This window comes from Seriola dumerili, unplaced genomic scaffold (assembly GCF_002260705.1).
Source record: "Seriola dumerili isolate Sdu_G_001 unplaced genomic scaffold, Sdu_1.0 BDQW01000260.1, whole genome shotgun sequence".
Lineage (NCBI taxonomy): Eukaryota > Metazoa > Chordata > Actinopteri > Carangiformes > Carangidae > Seriola > Seriola dumerili.
Window position 1 is genome coordinate 2,103,976 of NW_019174515.1, and position 19,504 is coordinate 2,123,479.

The following is a 19,504-nucleotide window of genomic DNA, read 5'->3' on the forward strand; positions in this document are numbered from 1 at the left end:
AAAAACAAGCACACCACATTTTAACCATTGGTCGGAAAGACTATTGCATTTCAGGTGACTGTGGGATACATTCTGATGTTAAACCTGCTTTGAGCCTCATGCACTTCAAATCTTTCAGATGAAAATCAGGTACTGAAAAATCGAACTGCTATAGATTTATATGCATAGTTGCTAACATAGCTTGAATTATAAAAAAAATAAAAAATAAGAAATCAGTCACATTTATTTCAACAAAAATCATTGTGACTATAAGTACACTTACTGAGGTATATTTTTCAGTAGGAACACTGAACATGACCCCTGTTTTTCAATCACTGTAATCACACTGACAGAAGAGACACACCTTTGAGCAGCAGGATGGAGACAGTAAAACTGATTCTCACTGCATTCAACTCTCAGCGTCTTCACACTTCAGAGGTGCTGGTCTGGTCACAGCAGTCCCAGTTCAGGAGCTCTTTTCCCTGGAACCACAGCTGGATCTCCCTTTGAGCCCCCTCCAGTGAATCACTGGCATGGACCACATTCCTTTAAATGACCAGCACACATCATTATTTTACCTCAAAGACCGAAACAAAAAAAAAACATAAAACACAAGCAACAGATTCACAAGATGCAATATCTGGAAAGTAGCGGTCTCATAAGATTTTTGTTCAATTCTGAAATGTTTGGTAAATGTAATGAGATTAAATTACACCAGGTTACCTGCTGACATGAATGCTGAAATCTCCTCTGACTGTGCCTGCCTGAGCCACAGCTGGGTTAGTATGTCCAACCATGGTACGTGATGTCTGAACAACATTGTGCCCTTCCCACACCTAAACAAAAATAAACAAACACACATACAGTTATTCAAGACTTGCGACAGGTTTACATCTGAAATACTGTGTACGGAGAATGAATGATGTTCTAGCAATCATTTGCTAAAACATAACTTTCATATCTGCCAACCTAAAGCAAAAGTAGAAATTATTCGAGATAGATGTAGAAATGATGCACTCAGTTCAGGACTATCCCAGTGAGAGGAGTCCTCACCATGACAACCACGGGTCCTGAGGTCATGTAATGTAGCAGACTGGGGTAGAATGGCTTTGTCCTCAGTTCACAGTAGTGCTGAGACAGGAGATCCTCAGACACCTTCACAATAGAGACAGCTATAGTTTAAAACAGTTAAACAAACAGAGATGTTGCACATTACATAAACATCATCAAACATATTCACTTCAGACTTTTATACCTGCAGCATTTTCAGGCCAACCATCTTAAAGCCCCGCCGCTCAAACCGCTGGATTATTTGTCCAACAAGACGACGTTGAACTCCATCTGGCTTCACAGCGATGAGAGTCCGCTCCGTGACATTTGGAAGACCTGGTGCGACAGACGGAACAGAACAGCAACTGATGTTGACCATCACCCTCACATAGTCTCCTGCCAATGTTTGTAATCTACAGGGGTCAGGGCTAATATTGACTCACATTACTGCAGAGAAAAAGACCTCTGATACACACACACTCACATACATACATACATACACACGGGTTTGCATTTAAAACACAGATGAACTACACTCTGTAAACAGGAGGATGAATCGGACACATCAGATATTTTATGAATTCAGATTAGTTGCAATTGCGCACAGAGCAGCAGCAGCAGCAACACCGCGCACGAGCTAATGAATGACTGCACGCGATCAATTAAATACACGTGACCTGCCACCAGAGGAATCAGTCCAATGACATTTCAGTGTAACACTCTCCATGCCAGAGCGCGCACAGGTTTTGGTCCAGTTACGCACATCTCAGGTCACTGTTTCCCCATCATCGCTGTTACCTTCATCATCATCATCATTATCATCATCATCACTATCTTCTGTCCCTCTAACCTAGTTCCAGTTCATGACCCCATGAGTTTGGCAAACGAATTTGTTTTCGCAAATGGCCCGGTTAAGTTAACAGCAAATAAACTTTGCGCCTAGGAGGTGAAGTCTCTTGGGATCGGTGTCAATAATCTTAAACAGTAATAGATTATTTAAATACAAGTTCTTATATGTTTGTGTCATCATCACATGATCAAAACAGAGAGATTTGTTTGTTTATCGGTGAGTCAAACAATAAGTTCCGGAAGAGTGCCATTTAGTCCTTTCACTTGTTTGCGTACCTTAAAGACAAGAAAAAGTCATACAACTTCAGTGCCTCAAAGACTAGAAGAAATGTACATAAGCAAAGTCGATGACTTCACTTACTATTTGATACAAAGTCAGTCACTTACTCGATCTGCTCCTGTGTCCAGCAGCTCTGCGTCCATCCAGCAGCGCAGTGGGAAACCCAGAAACCAGACTTTTAGCGGTTTCGTGATTTCTTGAGTAAAACGGTTGGATAATCCTCTTAAAAATGCACCTCTGCAACAGGATCATGTTTTGAGGTGTGTTCTGTCAGCCTGAAGAGAGAGAAGTCAACCCTCCTCAATCAAAACTCACGAGTCATGCCCCTGTCTGTCACTCACACTGAAACTTATTTAACTCCAGTGATGCCAGACTATGATGCGGGTTCTCTTAGCTCTGCTAAAACGTTCAGCGTAAACGGACAATTCAAGTGTCTGTCTGATTCCAACTTTGGACTTGACCTTTAAGCTGAATGTCAACCACTTAAAAACTGACCATAATCATGGCACAAGAATATTAAAGGGATATTAAAGGCATTTTTATGAAGTTGGTAGATCTGTAAGAGATAAAAACCAACAAACAAAAAAGGGTCAAAGTTTCCTAACTTGTAGTCCCTTTAGAGTCTCTTTGTTTTTTTCTGTTTTTTTAAGCCCTAAAACTCCACACCAAGTTTGTAAAGTAGATTAGGGTTATTGTCTCAGACTTGACACCCACACAAAACATTATACAACTGTTTAGAAGGGTCTCCCATTATGAATACATGTGTCTTGACGTATACAAATTGGTGGATTTCCTTTTAAATAAAACCACATGAATATGACAGTCTTGGTGATTTCAAGACATTTAAGATCGTTTTCACTCAGCCTCGAATGGAACTCTAACCTCTTACAATGAAAATGTATTTTTACATTAAAGATAGAACTGGTGTATATTTAGCATCAGGATTAGCTTTTGAGCCAGAGAATAAGCTAATGAAATCAAGAGTCCAAAGGTAAGGTTAATGAGTTCTGTTCCCCTGTAGATTGTACTGAGTCACACAAACTTCCAGTCCGTCAGTCTGTTTTCTAATAACCAGGAATTGTAAAGCTAACATCATGACTGGAGCAAAATGTGCTTTCAATATTTAAAACAGCAGCTGAGAAAAGGTTTGGAAATGCGTAAACATCTTAATATCTAAAGTCCTGGATAGATAGGCAGCACCACAACACTAACACTAAAGTTAGAGGTTAGTGAAGTTGCTTCATTACTCTGCTGTAACTTCTGTGTCGTGCCCTCACACGACATTGGTGCATGTGATGTGTCACATGCTACAAATCAAAACCTCTGTCTGTTGATGGTTCATATCTTTAGCCATTTTCAAAATCAAAATCTGCACAGCCTTATCCATTAGCTTTGTAAAGATCCAAACGGACTATTGATACATGTGCTCTACAAAATGAAAGTTTGAAAAAAACTATTCAGCAGTTTAAGTAGATGAATTTAAGCTAAAAGGGATTTTAAAAAGATGCCATTGGGCAGTCTAAAGCAAAAAAGTAAAAACATACCAAAAGGTTTCAAATTTCTTGACACAACCATTATTTTCACAAACAATATTGTAACACTGCAAGAGCACATAGACCAATAAAATCATGAATTAACCAATACCTGAGATTTACTAAAAAAGCACTTTATTTAATCAAGCAGGTTTTCTCTTTTTCAGAATGGAATGATATGAAAGTTGAGAGTCCGTCTCCTTTGGAGATGAAAAAAATTGAAGGCAAAATGAATAAAAGCAGACATTTTAAAAACTCAAAATGAGTTGAAAGTGCTCAGTCCCAGCCTAGCTTTGTTGCAGAGGCGTGGGAAAGAAGGCCTGGCTCAGACTGCTCCAGGTCTGGGCGAAAGCCAACTGCAGACCAGGTTTACATTTCTTGCCATATTATCATTGGCAATACATAAGGAGGGCACTGCTTTTTAAAAAAAATAATAATGCGCCAACCTTCTACAGTAGAAATCAAAGAAAAACATCAGCAGCATCCTCAACCTCCAATTACTCAACCATACAAATGTGTGTTGTCCCTTCCCATCACTTTGAACAGGTGGAGCGAAGCTGAGTTGGAGAGGGAGTGTTGGGCAAAGTGGTCAGCACAGGCAATCCTTGAAGATCATAGTTGATGTGTGGAGTGGTTCAAGCAGTCATTGTGCTATAGCTTGATAGTGCCAGTGGGTAGGCTACTATTACACAGTCTGTAGTAGCGAAGGTCATTAACCAGCCGCTGCACACTTTGAGTGAACGAAGGCAGGTCCTTGAAAAAGAAGAGAAAAAGTGAAAATGAATGATATATTGATAAATGATATTAATTTATAGAGGAAACATTGGCTGATAGTGTTTAGGATGCAGATGAGGCATAAACAACTTTCAACCAAACAGGCACTGATGCTAAAGGTGACACTGAAACAGTTATAGATGTTTCCATAATAAAAGCTACACAGGAGTAGTTACAATCAGTATGTTACCATCAACTAATGGTTTACAGATTGAAACCCTGCAGACCGACGCTGGAGTTTGTGAGGTCTAATGAGGCAAGTGAAAACCCCTGTGGGTGGACCATGAGCTTTAGATTACTGCTCACTTATTGTGCTGCAAAAGTTTAACAAAATGCAAGGGAAATGAGCAACAGCTCATTTGGTAATTCACTTTGTCTGGACTGGTAGTAACTAGTGAATACAGGGAGGAGACTGCAACAACATGCTTTTATTGATATAGGGTATCTGTAATTTCTGCCACCACTTGAACACAGTGGAAGTGAATGGAATATAATTGCTCAACAATCTTGCAGAATTGAACAATAAATATTGGACAAGTTGGATAAAAAAACACCAAACTATCAGCATGGCCACTACAGGTTAAGCTTAGTTATTAGGACCAGTGTGTAGGATTTAGTGGCATCTAGTGGTGAGATTGCAGACTACAACCAACTGAGTACCCCTTAGAGAATGTCACAAAATTTAATTCTTACCTGTTCAAGCTTGAAGTTGCGTGCAAGAACAGCTCGTTGGCTGGTGTCAACACCCTGGCAACCATTGAGGAACTCTGGCATGAAGGCCGAGTAGAAGGCATCAAAGTCGACAGAGGCCATGTTGTAAATAGCAAGGGTGATTTCCTCCTGAAGGAGGTCGTGGCTTTTGTGGAGAAGGACCTGCAGCAGCACGTTGATGAAGTGGAAGAGCATCGAGGTCCGGAAAAGCTTCTGATGCACAATAAAAAATGCAGAATTACAGCCTTGCAGTTGTATGCCTCCACCAACCAATCAAGTTGCAGGAAATATGGTCACAATTTGGATATAAAATGTCATATCTTCATCATTTTATCCTATAAGACATTTATGTCAAATTGGGTCAAAATTAGCGTAAAAGAAAACGACTAAAGAAACTAATTTTACAGTTAATGTTTTTATAACTAATAGAGGTAAATGCAAAACTTCATAAAAAGCAGAATTATAAAAGAGCAAAAAACTGCAGCTGTGGTTACAGTCATTGCCTACCCATGTGACAAGTTGACAGGTTTGAACTGCTTTTGTTGTTGGAAGTGATTCAATAAAACTGCACCATGATACACTACACATGTAAATACAAACATACTAATATAAAAGCTCAACTTACTCTGTGATACAACTTGTGCTTGCTGTTGAGTGACTCCAAATAGGAGAGATTCTGCTTGAAGATGTGGATGTCAGGCTGCAGGAAGGACTGTCCAAAAGCCTGGAAAATACATTTCAGCAGAAGTCAGGAAATGAAATGTAACTAGATTCAACAATAACTTTATCCACTAACTGTGTGACGAAAAGCTAATTTCATCAATTAAGGTAACTGCTTATTTTGGGAACACATTGCAGTTGGATTTTGTGTTCTGTATGTTCCCTCAGCACCATCAAATCAAACAAAGAGCACAGCCGAGAGGTATCAGTCCATCGAAAAGGTATATGATGATAACTGTAGCCATGTGCAAACACCCACCTGCATGGCAGCTGTGAACTGGGCTTCATTTTCCATGGTATCTTCAGCAGCTCCTCTTTGGACACTTGTTAAGACTGAAGTTTTAAAGAAGTACCTCCAGTTTTGGTGAAGTATTTGGTATAGCAACTCAAACATCTCTGCCTTGACATCTGGGGAAGACCGCTATCAAAGACAAGCATATATACCATCATAAATTATATCATTAAGTACCTGACACTTTTTATTTTCGGAATATTCAAATGAACAAATTTGTGTCATGTTTCTACTGACCAACTATTCATTTGTTTATTTTTCTGAAACACTGTCAGGTAAATGTCCTTATTTAAGTGTAGGTACTTATTTGTAAGATTTCCTACATGATAAGTGATGCCACATGCAAATTTTAGGTGCTAGCAGGCTAACCAATCCAGATGCAAAAAAAAAACAAAAAACAAACAAACAAAAAAAACTGGATAAGTGACCACCAACTGACCTCTGCCACCACCGGGTAAACCTGCTCCATGCACAGAGAGAGGATGCTGGGTAGGAAGGGCTTGAAAGCTTGACCAGGCTCTTGCACCACCACCTGAAGGATTTTCAGGAACTTCTGTACCACTCTACACCCTGCACTGCCTTCTTGCAAAATACTGGCTGCCAGCTGTTCCCTGGAGCACATATAAGTGACATTACATGAATTAGCATTAAGAGCGATAGCAACAATCACTGTATGCCCCATGCATTTAAATCTTAAGACAAGAAGTAATACTACAGTGACTACAACTAATAAAAGTAGCTATTGTTTATAAGAATTGTGGAGAAAATTTTTTTTACCTGGTGAACATGCTAAGGAAAGTGTGGATGATCTGTCCTGTGAAGGCAACACCCATCTGGACCCGCAATGCCTGAAACAGTGTCAAGAAGAAGGCCAGCATCTCATCCGTCACATCTAGGAAAGAGAGGTGACAATTAACAAAGCTGGCCAGTCAGATGACCTTTTGTGTTGTAGTTTGTTGAGGTCTTCAGAATTTATTTTCCATTAATTGTTATCAATTATTATTACATGTATTTTGTTACAAAAGCTATGGAATATTTCTATACAGACAGAGTATAGGAGACGGATAGAGACATAGGACTTTCCAAAGTAAGGTTTCACAGGGATGTGCATTGCTGCTTGCTGTACAGATGAAAAAACAAGTCTATACGAAAGGAAATAGACCAACAGTTTATAGGAAATAAAGACACAAACAGTAACTGAAACAGGTTAGCACAAGATGTTTGCACATTACTGCAAATAGATGCTGGTTCCTCAACTTTGTAATTTTGTCCACTGGTCTGTTGCTACATGCACTGTTATCATCATATGCATACATCGGTAGGAGGCAGAGAGACATCTCTACGTGTTTGCTCAATACAGTGCATACTGTTTGCCTCAGTCCCCCGTGACAGGATAAGTGTGCACAAAAACATAAATGAATGGATTTTCACCTTGATCAGATTTTTAGTTAACCCTGTAGATGGACAGCCCAACTGTGGATGAGACACTGACCTGGCTGCTGGATGAACACTGGGAAAAGGCTCAGGGACACTTGGACAGACTCCTGGAGACTCTGGTAACAGATCTGACGTGATTTGGTGGATTCCCCAGAGATGCTATCCACAATGTCTCTGAGCACAGGCAGGGTCTGTTGTATCACTGCTTTCACTGGAGTAGAAAAAAGATGGTCAGGAAAGACAAATAATGACAGGATGTCAGAATAATCAGACCAAGACTAACATAACAGAAAGCAAAAAAAAAGAAAAAGAAATACTGACTGTCAACTAGAGCTGGTTGCCGTGGAGTAATGTTCACTGTCCCTCTTAAAATGCGATATTCTCGTGTGAGGGCTGCCAATAGGCTGGCATGGTTACTGGAGCGTGTTTGCCACTGCTGCTCATTCTCTGGTAAATTCGGCCATGGGAGCAGTAGCATGTTGGATAAAGCCCTACACACCAACACGTGAGCCTGTATGAATAGACACACGCACACACAAACAAACACACAGAGTATTTAATTCAGGTATTGACATTTCAGGAACTTCAATCTCTGAGGATCTTTTTAAAAATTCCTATTTTTAATTGTTGTGCTTGTGTAGTGTTTTATTTAAAGATAATTTTGGTCTAAATATCAAAAAAGAGAAATTTCCAAATAATCAATGCTATGAAACTACTATGAAACTAGTATGCAGGTAAATCTACTTTGCTACTATTTATTTTTTATTAAATAATCGAATCATTGAATATATGCAAAATAAAAGCAACAAACATTTACCTCTTGGGTAAGCCTGCGGGTCCGATTCTCTGTCGTAATGAGGTTGAAGATGTTCTGAACAGCTGGTAAAGTGACCAAGAACACAGGTCGTACTGTAGATGTGATGGAAACCATCAGATGGCACGCTGAGAGCATCAACTTTTCAGGTACCTACAAATGAAGACAAAATTTAAGAAGCCAGCCTGTGAATTGAATAAGGGCTGGTGTGAAAGTAACCATGAAGAGAGACAATACTATCATTTACACAGAACTATAGCAGCTAATGTATCTGTTATGCACGAATTGTGAATTATACAAATACAAACATCAATTTCTTTGTCATGGAAATTGTGCCATTTTATCATAGTTACACTAATGTGTGGGAAATATTAACTAAAAAGGACCAAATTAATAAATTGGAAAATAAACACAAAAATAATTGTGAACACAGGCTGCAGGTTTTACGCATTGGTTAATATTTTCCATATCATACTTCCTCCTTAATGAACCACTGCTTCAACATGAAACCAACACCACTTTTTAGATCAAGTATTCATGAAAGGCATTTTTTATAATTGACTCTTAATTAAAATTCTTCATTTACCCAAATAAGAGATTCTGTGTTAGGCTTATGCTGATTTGACTGACTTTCGACATTGGAGGACACAAACGCTGATCACATGTTAATTAGAGAAAATGACTCAGCTCATTAATTTAAAGTAAATTATTTCCATTCCCTTTTCCATCTGCATTGTGCAATCTGAGAAAACATTGTATCTCCACTCTCCTTACACCTGCCACTACTGCTTGATTTTAGCTGGAGTGTGTATGTATTCGCAGGGTCTGTGGGCCTGCCCCTCTTTTTTCCACTTCGCTATCACTAAGTGCTGAGTCTATTGCTGCCAGGCCAGCTCACATCTTTAGTTGAAGACTGAAATTCACTTGTGAGAGTGTATACAGTAAATGCCTAAATTATTGATAGTTGACTTGAAATTGCAGAGCTAGCTTTCATGTGTGTAATTAGAGAGTGCAAAAGAAAGAGTGAGAGAAGCTACCTTAGCTGTGATGAGTGGACTACTGGCATCTATTGCTGATGTGATGAGGTTGATGAACTGGCTCTGGTTTTGACTGTGGACTTCACTGTAGAACTGTGCAAGCCAGTGAGAGTAGGCTTGCAAAGCAGCAAGGGCCTGTGCATGTCTGCAACAACCAAAACAGCACACAGTTAAAACACAGTGGGGTGAACACATTGCTTCTTCCTTATAAAGTTTACACCAGTTTGCATCACTTGTGAAGTGTTTACTAAATTAATGTGAATATCAATTTTATTTTTAATGAATTTCTGAGAAATAATATTCAGACTGGTCTGCATTTCTATCAAGCCAGTCGCAGAAATAAAACGGGAGGAAACTTCACCAACACTGCAAACAGCCACAATAGCCTTTCTGTGGCTTTTATTCATGCTGTGAAGTGTCTGAATTCACACAAACATTGCAACTGTTCACACGCACAGTTCCCTCTCTTGCGCTTGTCGTAATACTGTTAATAACAGAACAGCAAAGTCTTGTTTGTTGTAACCAATGAGTCACATGTAAAGGGTTAGATTTTCCTTTTAACACGTGATACTCACACGTCAACGAGATCTGGCTTGAGCACAGAAGGCACAGCGGTCTCCAGGTCGTAAAGGCTGGTCTGAGAGCCGTAGCAAGTCACTTCAACCAACCTTGAAAAGAGAAGGAAAGGATTTATTATATTTTGCTCTTTCAATGAAGCAAAATGAACAGTCAACAGAAAACACCTACATTACTCATTCATCAAACACCACAACTCCCTATTAGTATTAATAATAATCAATACTAAAGAATCATATAAACAGTATTAAATCATTTAGACAGAAGCCAATGTCTGACTTGAGATTCAGTTATATTCACTAAAAATGTGCAACAATACTGCAAGTACGTTCTCTAACACAAATATAGCTTCATGATGTAGGTACAATAAATTTTTCATGCTTTAGATGAATAACAGAGCACTGACCTCTCCACCACTGCGAGGGCGTCACTGAACCGTGCAGCAAAAACTTCTCCAATGAAATGCTCAGCCAAGCGTCCGACAGCTTGAAGGAGGGAGCTGAGGTCCCTGAGAGAACAGTGAAGTCGACGGCAGTCATTCTCCGCAGTGATATTGAGCCTCCGACCTGAATGATGACAAACCATTCAAACACTTTAATCTATGGAATTAGCACCATTCAATGTGACTGTACCTAAAACAAAAGACAGGAGGTGAAGCTGATAAAAACATTCTAAAAATCAAGGCAAAAGTTACTTACTTGTGCCAGTGGTGACAATAAACTGCTGCAAACCCAAGTATACGTCCAAATTTTCTTGAAGGACTGGAAACTTGAGAAAGAGAAGAAGAATAAGGAGGCTGCCAATGCCACAGACTGGGTATGTCACCATACGTCTCTTAACACACAATAATAAAACCCATAGCCACGTGAAAATAATTCTGTCTCTTTTTTTTTTTTTTTTTAAACTTGTTATTGTATCATCATCACTGAAAACAGCAGAGATAAATGCATAATATGCACAATACAGAGTTGAAAGGGAAAAAAATAATAGCAATAGAAGTGATAGAAGAATACAGTATCATTACCACAGAACCCAAAAGCAAGTTCACAAGTGATCAAGAAGACATAATCTGTTTGGAGGAACCAATTCACATAATGATATTTTACAGAGTTCACTTTCTGTTTTATGAACCTCCATACAAATAATAAGAATGATAAAGCATTCTCCAGATATAGAAATTTATTAAACAGCACAACTTAACTCCGGATATGTGTTCTGTTTTAGTCTGCAAGAAAATTGCCTCTCTCATGTGTAATTTCATCTAAATCAAGAGTCTTGTAAAGACAAAAGTGAAACTGATAATTCTACATTTCACATGAGAGAAGTCATGTTCAAATATCTTGTCAGACCTGTAAAACTGATCAACGTTTGGGTTCATCATCCTACTTCTACCTCAGTGGATTTTAGTTTAAGACATCTCATTGTGTGTTTGTAATCAGTTTAACATGATGGACTTTGTTTCAATAATGAGTTAACATAGAATGAAGCAACAAGTATTGCTGCTGTGGTTGCAGTTTAATATAACATTGTAAAATTACTTGTGGTAAAACTATTGACCATGGCTATGTTTGAGCTGATGATGCACAACCTTAACACAAGTGGTGCAGTACAACATTGAGTTGTCAGTATTGCTCCTTTAATATTTTGGAAAGCCATCATGTGCAAAAAATATATGTATTGAGGCTGTAAACATTTCATTTCATAGATGCCAAAAAACCTTATGTCCACTATATGTCAAGGTGACACCGACAACGATCTCTTACCAAAGTAGAAAACGCATGGGATGGGAGCAGCTCCATCACCTTGGCAACCACCTCCAGACTCTGACGCAGGTACTTCTGCCACTCGGTCTGTTGCTATAGTTACCAAATAAAGACGTTCAGACTTATCGTAAAGGGGTTAACATACTAGTAATATAATAAACTTTTATTTTGGATTTGTTGTGGCTACAAGAGATGTACTGAACATATCAAGTGAAAAGGTGCAAATGACAGACTGTGAAATAAACTGTGTGTAAAATGTTCTTACATCATCATCCAGAGTCTCATCATCCAGCTCTTCTAACTGGGCCTGGTTGTATCTGAACTGTATGCGATTCAGAACTTCCCTTAACAGAAGAACTAAGGCATCTTTGTACCTGGCCAAACATACATGAATATATTTAACAACAATTTTAAACAGATGCAATAAAAAGTAAATGACAACAAATTAGACATTTTGTACACCTGATTGTCTATATTGTAAAATATTTGAGATCAATTAATTTTTTCTCAGCCACTTACCTATTCAGGACACTGTCTCTGTCTGCTAGTCTGCTTTTGATTTTGGTTGTTAGAAAATCCAAAAACACACTCCAGATATCCAAACAGGCAAAGTAGCCTTCATGGGTAGGCTGAAAAATCAATGAGAAGTAAGTTTTCAGCAAATCTGTAGAAGTCCAGACCCTGTGGTGTACTGCATAAACAAGTGTCATTAAAATTATCAAAATTATAATAACCTGGTTAAAGGTGTACTTGAAAAGAAGGGCAAGAAACTCTACAATTGGAAACTGAGGACTGGACTCAATCCGCCTCAAGTGAACACTGACAAACAGGCGCAGAAAATCTGTGAACTTTTCCAAGTAACTGCAAGATGAAACAGGAAACATTATTAAACACAGAACATAGTCAAAGTTACAGTTAGAATTTACTTCATATAGTCTACACTGGTCAATAATTATATCATTTCTTGAAACACGGCCGGGTGACCACATTGTCACATAATGCGACACTACTAAATCTAATTTCCACCGTGTGTGTCTGCCCAAACTGCAGGACCACTCATGAAAATATCCAGCTTGCTAGATAAAAGGTTTAGAATGTCATAGATGAGGTGAGGTGATTAAATGAAGCTCAGTGATTTGTATCTGGGACTGCCAATAGACACACACGTACAGTTTGTATATAAAGGGACTAAAGAGACATACATAGGCAGACAGAATAGGTCAGAATGAGTCATGTGGCAGAGCTGAAGTACATGGCTGTATGGAACCAGTGTAGTGAACAGCAGTGATGAAAACAAAGACTCTTTTTCAGAGATTGACTACTAAGAAATACCACAGTGCTACTTCTGACAGCATATTAGGCTCGGCTATAACAAAGGTAAATCTGATCAGTTGGAGACTACATGCTAAAATTTTCAAAATACATTCTCTAGTCTGTAAACACAGCATGCACAAACACCATTGGACTGTGCCATACCTCTCATCAAGTTCCTGTAGGCGACTCTTGACTGTATGAGCATTATTCTCTCGTGTCAGCCTCTGCAGAAGAAAGAAGGTCTGCTGGAACATGCGCAGCAGGTACTCCTCAAAATCCATTGGAACACAGTTCTTTGACACCAGTTCATTGACACAGGTCATAGCGAGTACACCAAGTCGGGCACGATCCACCTTGTTGCCCTCACTTTGCTGTCCATTTCGCCCTCCTCCATTCGATGTTGGTGGCATTGTCCCAGGGTTAAGCTGCCCATTAGAAGAGGAGGAGTTGGAGGAGATGAAGGATCCTGTCTTGGCCTTTGTATGAAGATCACAACCAAAACGTGCAAAATGGAAAATGGATGCCAGCAGTGTGGGTGTGATGCTTGTGGACAGAGGGATCCAGCTGAACAGGTGGGCCAGACACTCCAAAACGAGACAACAGAGCTGCTGACTCTCACTGTCCAATGTTGCCATGGGCTGGCAAAGCAGCTTTGAATACTGGCTGCCCTGAAACAAACTGCCCAGCAATTCCACTGATAGATTGAAGAGACACAAAATGGTCTGGTTAAAACACAACAAACCACTTGATAAAATTAATGCCGTAGTCAATGTCAGTATTAACCAGAAGCAACAGCTGTTCCAAGATTATAACCACAGTACTATCAAGTATTTGCAGTTTTAACTAACTAAAGGATGATTCACTCACCACTTTCCCCTGAGGTGGGTGAGGGCGGAGGGGTTGAAGCTATGACACTGTGCTTGTCCCAATAGGTCTCCAGGATACCTGTAAAATAAGAAGTGACACTCAGTTAACCACATGTACTAAAGGGTTTCCACTTATACATTTGTTCTGACTGGCAGCCTGACCCATGGAAACTGAGTTTTGCAAGTCAGATTTAAACCTAATTAGCTGGTTGAACAATCAGTGGCTTTAGTTTTTCTGTAGATGTGCCTCAGTCTGAAAACTGAATTGTATTTCAGACTGTCTTTGACATCCCTTGCAATGTGTGGCATGTAACACTGACGTTTTATCGCTGTATTGCGTATATTGCACAAGTATTAAAAGTTGTTCTCACCCGTTAACAGTCCAAGCACGGTTGGTACCTGCTCCAGCAGAAGCTTACGCAGCTCATCTTTCCTGGCGACACTCAGGTCTTCTCGAGGACATGCAAGTTCCTCTGACGTGGTTTTCAACATCACCAACCCCAACTGAGCCAGAGCTGGAGACTGGATCAGCTGCAGTTCACAACAGATTGACAGTTGATAAAGATTAAGATTAATGAAGTTTGTTCTCTACCTATAGGTCAAAGAGTTTCCAAAGTGTTACGCCAGGATGCAATAAATAGTAAATAATAGAGTATTTAAATATAGCATCCTCTATTAGCCTTTGCTATTTGGTGTGATTGACAGTTCACGGCTTCATGTTTTATAGTGGAGGTGGGCAATCTTGCCTAAAACAAAGACGGAATCTGCTAACATACAGTATTTTACAATTAATATACTTATGAAATGAAACATTAACCTTCACACTGCAAAAGCCATTCACATAATGAGAGTGCCCATTTAGGCTTAAATTTACTAACTAAATGGCTGAAACATTTCCTGAGGGAAAACTTGTAGTTTGTTTCCTCTACTACTTTTATGCTCATAATCTGGTGCTGTACAGTAACAGGGGAGATGTTTTTTAAATTCAAACCGTGGAAACCTCGAAAAACATAATCCCAACACAAATTTGGGAACATTCATATTCCATTGTCGATTTAATTTCATCACCTCCAATATTGTTGACTCTTGATTTTTCTAATTGATTGCCATTTAATTTCAAAATGAAAGGAAACTGTTTCAGTCGCTCTTTGATGATTCAATATTGTCAAACACCAAAACTCTTTTTCTGTGCTCTGGAGCAATAATCCAAACTATCCACAATAATACAATATGTTAAATTAATAGAAAAAGTAAGTCTGAAATGCTGCATAAATAAATTTGACACATGCAACAGGTTAAGGGAGAGAGGTGCTTTTTAGTGCAATTTCACATCATCAAAAAGCACATGTTCACTGTAAGAGAAGCTATGTTTTTCTTAGTCTTAGTCTCAACTTCTGTTAAGCATTTAAGAACACATCAACCAGCACTGAGTTACTGATGAGGATTAAACTTGCACAAAACATTTTTATAGTATAAACAACATCATCAGAGCTTACCTGAAGGGTGTTTGTAAAGAAATCATGGTAGAACATTGGCCAGTCCTGGCGACCAATGTCCACGATGACTTTGCAGAGTTTGTTACGGATGAAATAGGGCACAGATTTGTGCTGAGCAAGTAAGAGTTTGGGAAGACAGCTGCGAATCTCCATCTTGTCTTGTGAAGCAACGCCGATCCACATCTTGTTCACCAGGTTCTGAAAGTAAAAAGTAACAATCAGTTGTCAAAAATGTGTCTCAAGAAGCGACAAATATATACAGACAAATATTTTGTAATAATTCTCAATAATTGTGTGCGTGTTCAGTAATTTCTTCATTGATCAAGAAAGATTTTTTTAAATGATATAGTGTCCACTGAAAAACATTAACTAACACACCTTAAACTACAAACTCAAACTCATCTGGCTTTTGTCCTCAGTGGGAAATTATATAATCGGAATTGATTCCGTAGTTTTCACGGGTATTTATTGGCTCCAGTGACCATCAGCAGAGATGGAAACATGAAACCTGGGTGGACATGCTAATTTTCCTCTTTTCCATCACACAGATATGATGTTGCTTTAACTGCGGGAAGTTGCTATGACTACCCCTTCTGTAGTGTATGAGTCTCAGGCTCTACCAGTTTATTCAAGAACACCGATGAAACCTGATGAGCACACTACCTACAGGCAGTTATATTATAACTGTATGAAAAACTTTTCACACCAACAACCTTGTTCAGTCTGTGGTGATTTTGAAGAGACTGAATTAAAAAGATACAAAAAAGTAACTGCTGTAACATTGTAAAGCCTCCATGCTGCTTTCTACTGTTTTAGAGCACATTTGTGTCGTTGAACATGAAAGAAAAAACAAAAAAACAGAGAGGCAAAGTTGTCTACTGGCAGTGGGCATATACATGCTAATTTTGGTGCAAAAGGGGTATAAGATATGCATTAAAGACAGTGTAAGTATGTCACTAGGGTCACAGGATGTGCAGTCTTTTATCCCATAAAATATGTATTACACTTTCAGCTAACTTGTTTTGTAGAATTAAAGAAATGAGGAAACAGACAAGCAGAATGAAACAAATTCTTTACCATGTAATATATTCAGTACCTATTTAGCAATACATTTCTCTGGGTACTGTCTTATTTTCGAAGCATAAAAAGGTAAAGAAGGCCCTGGACAGTACTGTAAACTGAAAATGTGTATTTCCCACCTACAGCACTTACTTCAAATACTGTGAGGCTGTACATCATTACGTACTCATTCCGAGTAGTGGAAAGGAAGAACAAACAGTGCCGCCACGCTCCAGTCTGCTGTGCGAAGTTATTTAGCAGCTCTTCTGCAGAAAAAAGGAAGTAGGTATGATCACTGACAGAAGTACATGACAATGTAGGCTTCACTTGCAGACAGACCGAAAGTAATGCGTCACAACACAGGAAGTGTATAAAAAAGTGACAAAAAATACTCTTTTAATAGAAATCAAATGATTTTAGGTCACAAAACACTCCAAAGTGAAAAACCCTAACCCTGCATTACAGTATGTTACAGAATACAGTCCATTGTATTTGGGGATCCAGACTTGCTAAGGTAGATATATGCAAACTGTTAAGACTTTGGGATACAGTATCTCATGGGAAAAACCTTTACCATTTCAAAAATACATATTCAAAGATGTGAAGACATGTTTTTACAAACAACAAAATGAGATGCACAAATTGATCTATTTCACTTTGAATAAAATTTGCCTCAGTTAATAGGATAGTAAACTGCCCCTTACGAAAAAGACTGTCAAATAAGTTTTTCCAGACTTAAATTAAATTTTCTTCTTCCCTCTTCATTGTTCTAGATACAAGTCCTATGTTGTATCTATGCAAACCACGTTGGTGGAAGCACAAACCTGAAAATACTTATGGATCATGTTCTTACTTCTAAGGGGCAGAGGTAGGTTTTACAAGGCCAAACTTACCTATTTCTCTCTTTCGCTCATTGGTCGTGCAGCTGTGGAAGAACTCCGTCATAAGACTCTCCAGTGCACGCAGCGATGCCTCCTCTGAAGCCTAGAGGATAATAAAAGGTAAAGTTAAATACAAAATGCACATCTAGACCATCTATTTAACAATATGTCCAACCAAACCACTGTACTTTTCTCATAACCACCTACTCATTAGCATGAAAAAAAATATATACACAATATATCAACATGTGGACCTGTAGACTGATTTAAAGAGAAGACCTTTCACAAGTTAGTGCTTACAGGTGTATGCAGCATCTTGCTCAGGTGAATCACTTACTGGGCTGGATATGTATCTTCACGTGTGCATGCCTGCACAGAGCTTTAGTTTATCATTGCACATGTATCATTACTGTGCACCTTTTTTCAGATTATATCATGGAAATATAGTTCACACAACTTGGCAATTCTGCAGTTCACAACTGCAGTCCGACTTGCTGAGATGGTTCAGCATTGATGATTGCATGAAAATTTTAGTCTTAGCCATACACAATTTAAATCAAGCTGTAATTAAAACAAGTCGGTTGTGCTGTACCACGCTTTGACAGGTGGCGGAAGTTGGGCCCTGCCTGGCAAAAAAGAGATAGCAAATAGAGACTTTAAAGAGCAGCTCCTGTGGCAGGCGGGTCTAAATTCCTCAAATAAGCCACAACTTGCCGAGGCTTAACACTACTCAAAGCAAATATTCGGTTTTGCAAGATGGGCGTCTTGTTCCGCGAAATGGCTTAACAAGCTGTCACATCCCGTGAAATACCTGGCCTCCCACAAACCGTTATGTGGCTTAACAGACATACAGGACCATAGTGCATACTTGCATACGCTATTAGCTATATGTAAAGAAATTTGAAAGCGTTATTATCATAACGTTAGGTCTTCCTGTTCAAACATACGAATCAAAAGCTCTTGCACCACATTAGCTATTAGCAAATCCGACAGGACGACAATGTGAATAACTAGGTAAAAAAATACGCGTCAAATTATACTTACCATGTTTAGTTGGCTCAGTTGCTTTCTTCAGTTTTCTTAGTCTCGTGTTAATTACAGTAAAGAGCCAACATTAGCTACCTGACAAGCCAGTTCTGTAGCTAACGTTAGCTAAGGTGTTGCTGGCTAACGTAACCGCAGAGGGGGTTCGTCATGGTCTACTCGTCTGCTTTGGTCGTTAATACACACACAACTAGCTAGCAAAGGTCGGAGTCGTTGACTCTGCTTGCAAAAACGACGTTAAACACTGAGTTAAATTTACCACCCTAGAATAAAACGCTTTTCGCTTACCAAGTACATAGTCTTAACATTGAATCAGCTATCTCAAATCGGTAGATTAGCTGCATTGTCGTATAATTCCATTTACCGGTAAGTTAAATATAGAAATCTTGTTTTGTGGGACATCTAACACTGGCTCCGACAGCGGAGAAATGTGCAACGTTAATTAGCTTTCTATATCAAGCGTTTCGAGGCTAAGTTACCCAGTTGCTAACGTTGCAGCGGATGGCTAACTCGTTAGCTTTTCTAGAAGGATGAAGGTGTAATTTTCGTTAGCTTGCTGTCAAACGTAGACATGCTTCCAGGGCTGTTGGTCACGACAACTTGCCTTTACCGTTTAAAATTTTAAAACGAGTAAATGTGCACACCCAAGTTATATAGCTGACAAATTTGTGAGAACACTAAATATATAATACTATGCGCGCTTGTTCCTGTTATTCCCCTTTTCGATGCTTAGGGCGGCTCAAGATTATAGCTAGCTTGTTGGTAACAAGGTTCGCTTCGCAACTTCCTCTTTTGCTGCAGAAATGAACCAACCCAATCAGCTTGTGTCAAGTCAGTCACAATAAGAAAAGCACGATCTCCCGTTACACTTTCAAATTACAGCACTTTTTAAACATATTAAAGAAAGTTTATGTCTATCACTGTCTGTGTGCAAATAGCTTTTTAAAAAAGTATTGAGCAATAAGTTATACATGAAAGAAAATCAGCTTACTCAAAAAGTAAATTACCAATCTTATAATATTGTCTTTCT

The 19,504-nt window shown here is 38.9% G+C and overlaps 2 protein-coding genes across 2 annotated transcripts; both read right to left on the reverse strand.

Annotated features, from left to right (window-relative positions):
- Positions 1-205: 205 nt before the first annotated feature.
- LOC111230191 (nucleoside diphosphate kinase, mitochondrial-like) lies at positions 206-2,523 on the reverse strand. Its single transcript, XM_022756815.1, has 5 exons — positions 2,266-2,523; positions 1,235-1,365; positions 1,033-1,134; positions 703-815; positions 206-525 (listed from the first exon to the last, which is right to left on the reverse strand). The coding sequence occupies exons 1-5, from the start codon at positions 2,408-2,410 to the stop codon at positions 405-407; spliced, it is 612 nt and encodes a 203-aa protein (XP_022612536.1). The 5' UTR covers positions 2,411-2,523; the 3' UTR covers positions 206-404.
- Positions 2,524-3,803: 1,280 nt separating this feature from the next.
- On the reverse strand, positions 3,804-19,272 carry xpo6 (exportin 6). The gene is made up of 24 exons (XM_022756901.1): positions 18,475-19,272; positions 17,443-17,533; positions 16,703-16,815; positions 15,491-15,688; positions 14,366-14,525; positions 13,996-14,073; positions 13,291-13,822; positions 12,549-12,675; positions 12,334-12,443; positions 12,080-12,188; positions 11,815-11,907; positions 10,750-10,819; positions 10,458-10,617; positions 10,051-10,143; positions 9,476-9,620; positions 8,442-8,591; positions 7,946-8,135; positions 7,680-7,835; positions 6,965-7,079; positions 6,627-6,798; positions 6,155-6,316; positions 5,801-5,899; positions 5,158-5,388; positions 3,804-4,443 (listed from the first exon to the last, which is right to left on the reverse strand). The coding sequence occupies exons 1-24, from the start codon at positions 18,475-18,477 to the stop codon at positions 4,342-4,344; spliced, it is 3,459 nt and encodes a 1,152-aa protein (XP_022612622.1). The 5' UTR covers positions 18,478-19,272; the 3' UTR covers positions 3,804-4,341.
- Positions 19,273-19,504: the final 232 nt, after the last annotated feature.

Bases quoted from the DNA above. Each gene is read 5' to 3' on its own strand.
- LOC111230191 (XM_022756815.1), bottom strand. From the start codon at position 2,410: ATGATCCTGTTGCAGAGGTGCATTTTTAAGAGGATTATCCAACCGTTT. The intron at 1,366-2,265 runs GTAAGTGACTGA...CTGTCGCACCAG, and splicing joins TGGACACAGGAGCAGATCGA to GTCTTCCAAATGTCACGGAG. The intron at 526-702 runs GTAACCTGGTGT...GGTCATTTAAAG, and splicing joins TTCAGCATTCATGTCAGCAG to GAATGTGGTCCATGCCAGTG.
- xpo6 (XM_022756901.1), bottom strand. The intron at 8,136-8,441 runs GTAAATGTTTGT...CTATTCATACAG, and splicing joins CCCGCAGGCTTACCCAAGAG to GCTCACGTGTTGGTGTGTAG. The intron at 7,836-7,945 runs GTCAGTATTTCT...TTTCTACTCCAG, and splicing joins GCAACCAGCTCTAGTTGACA to TGAAAGCAGTGATACAACAG.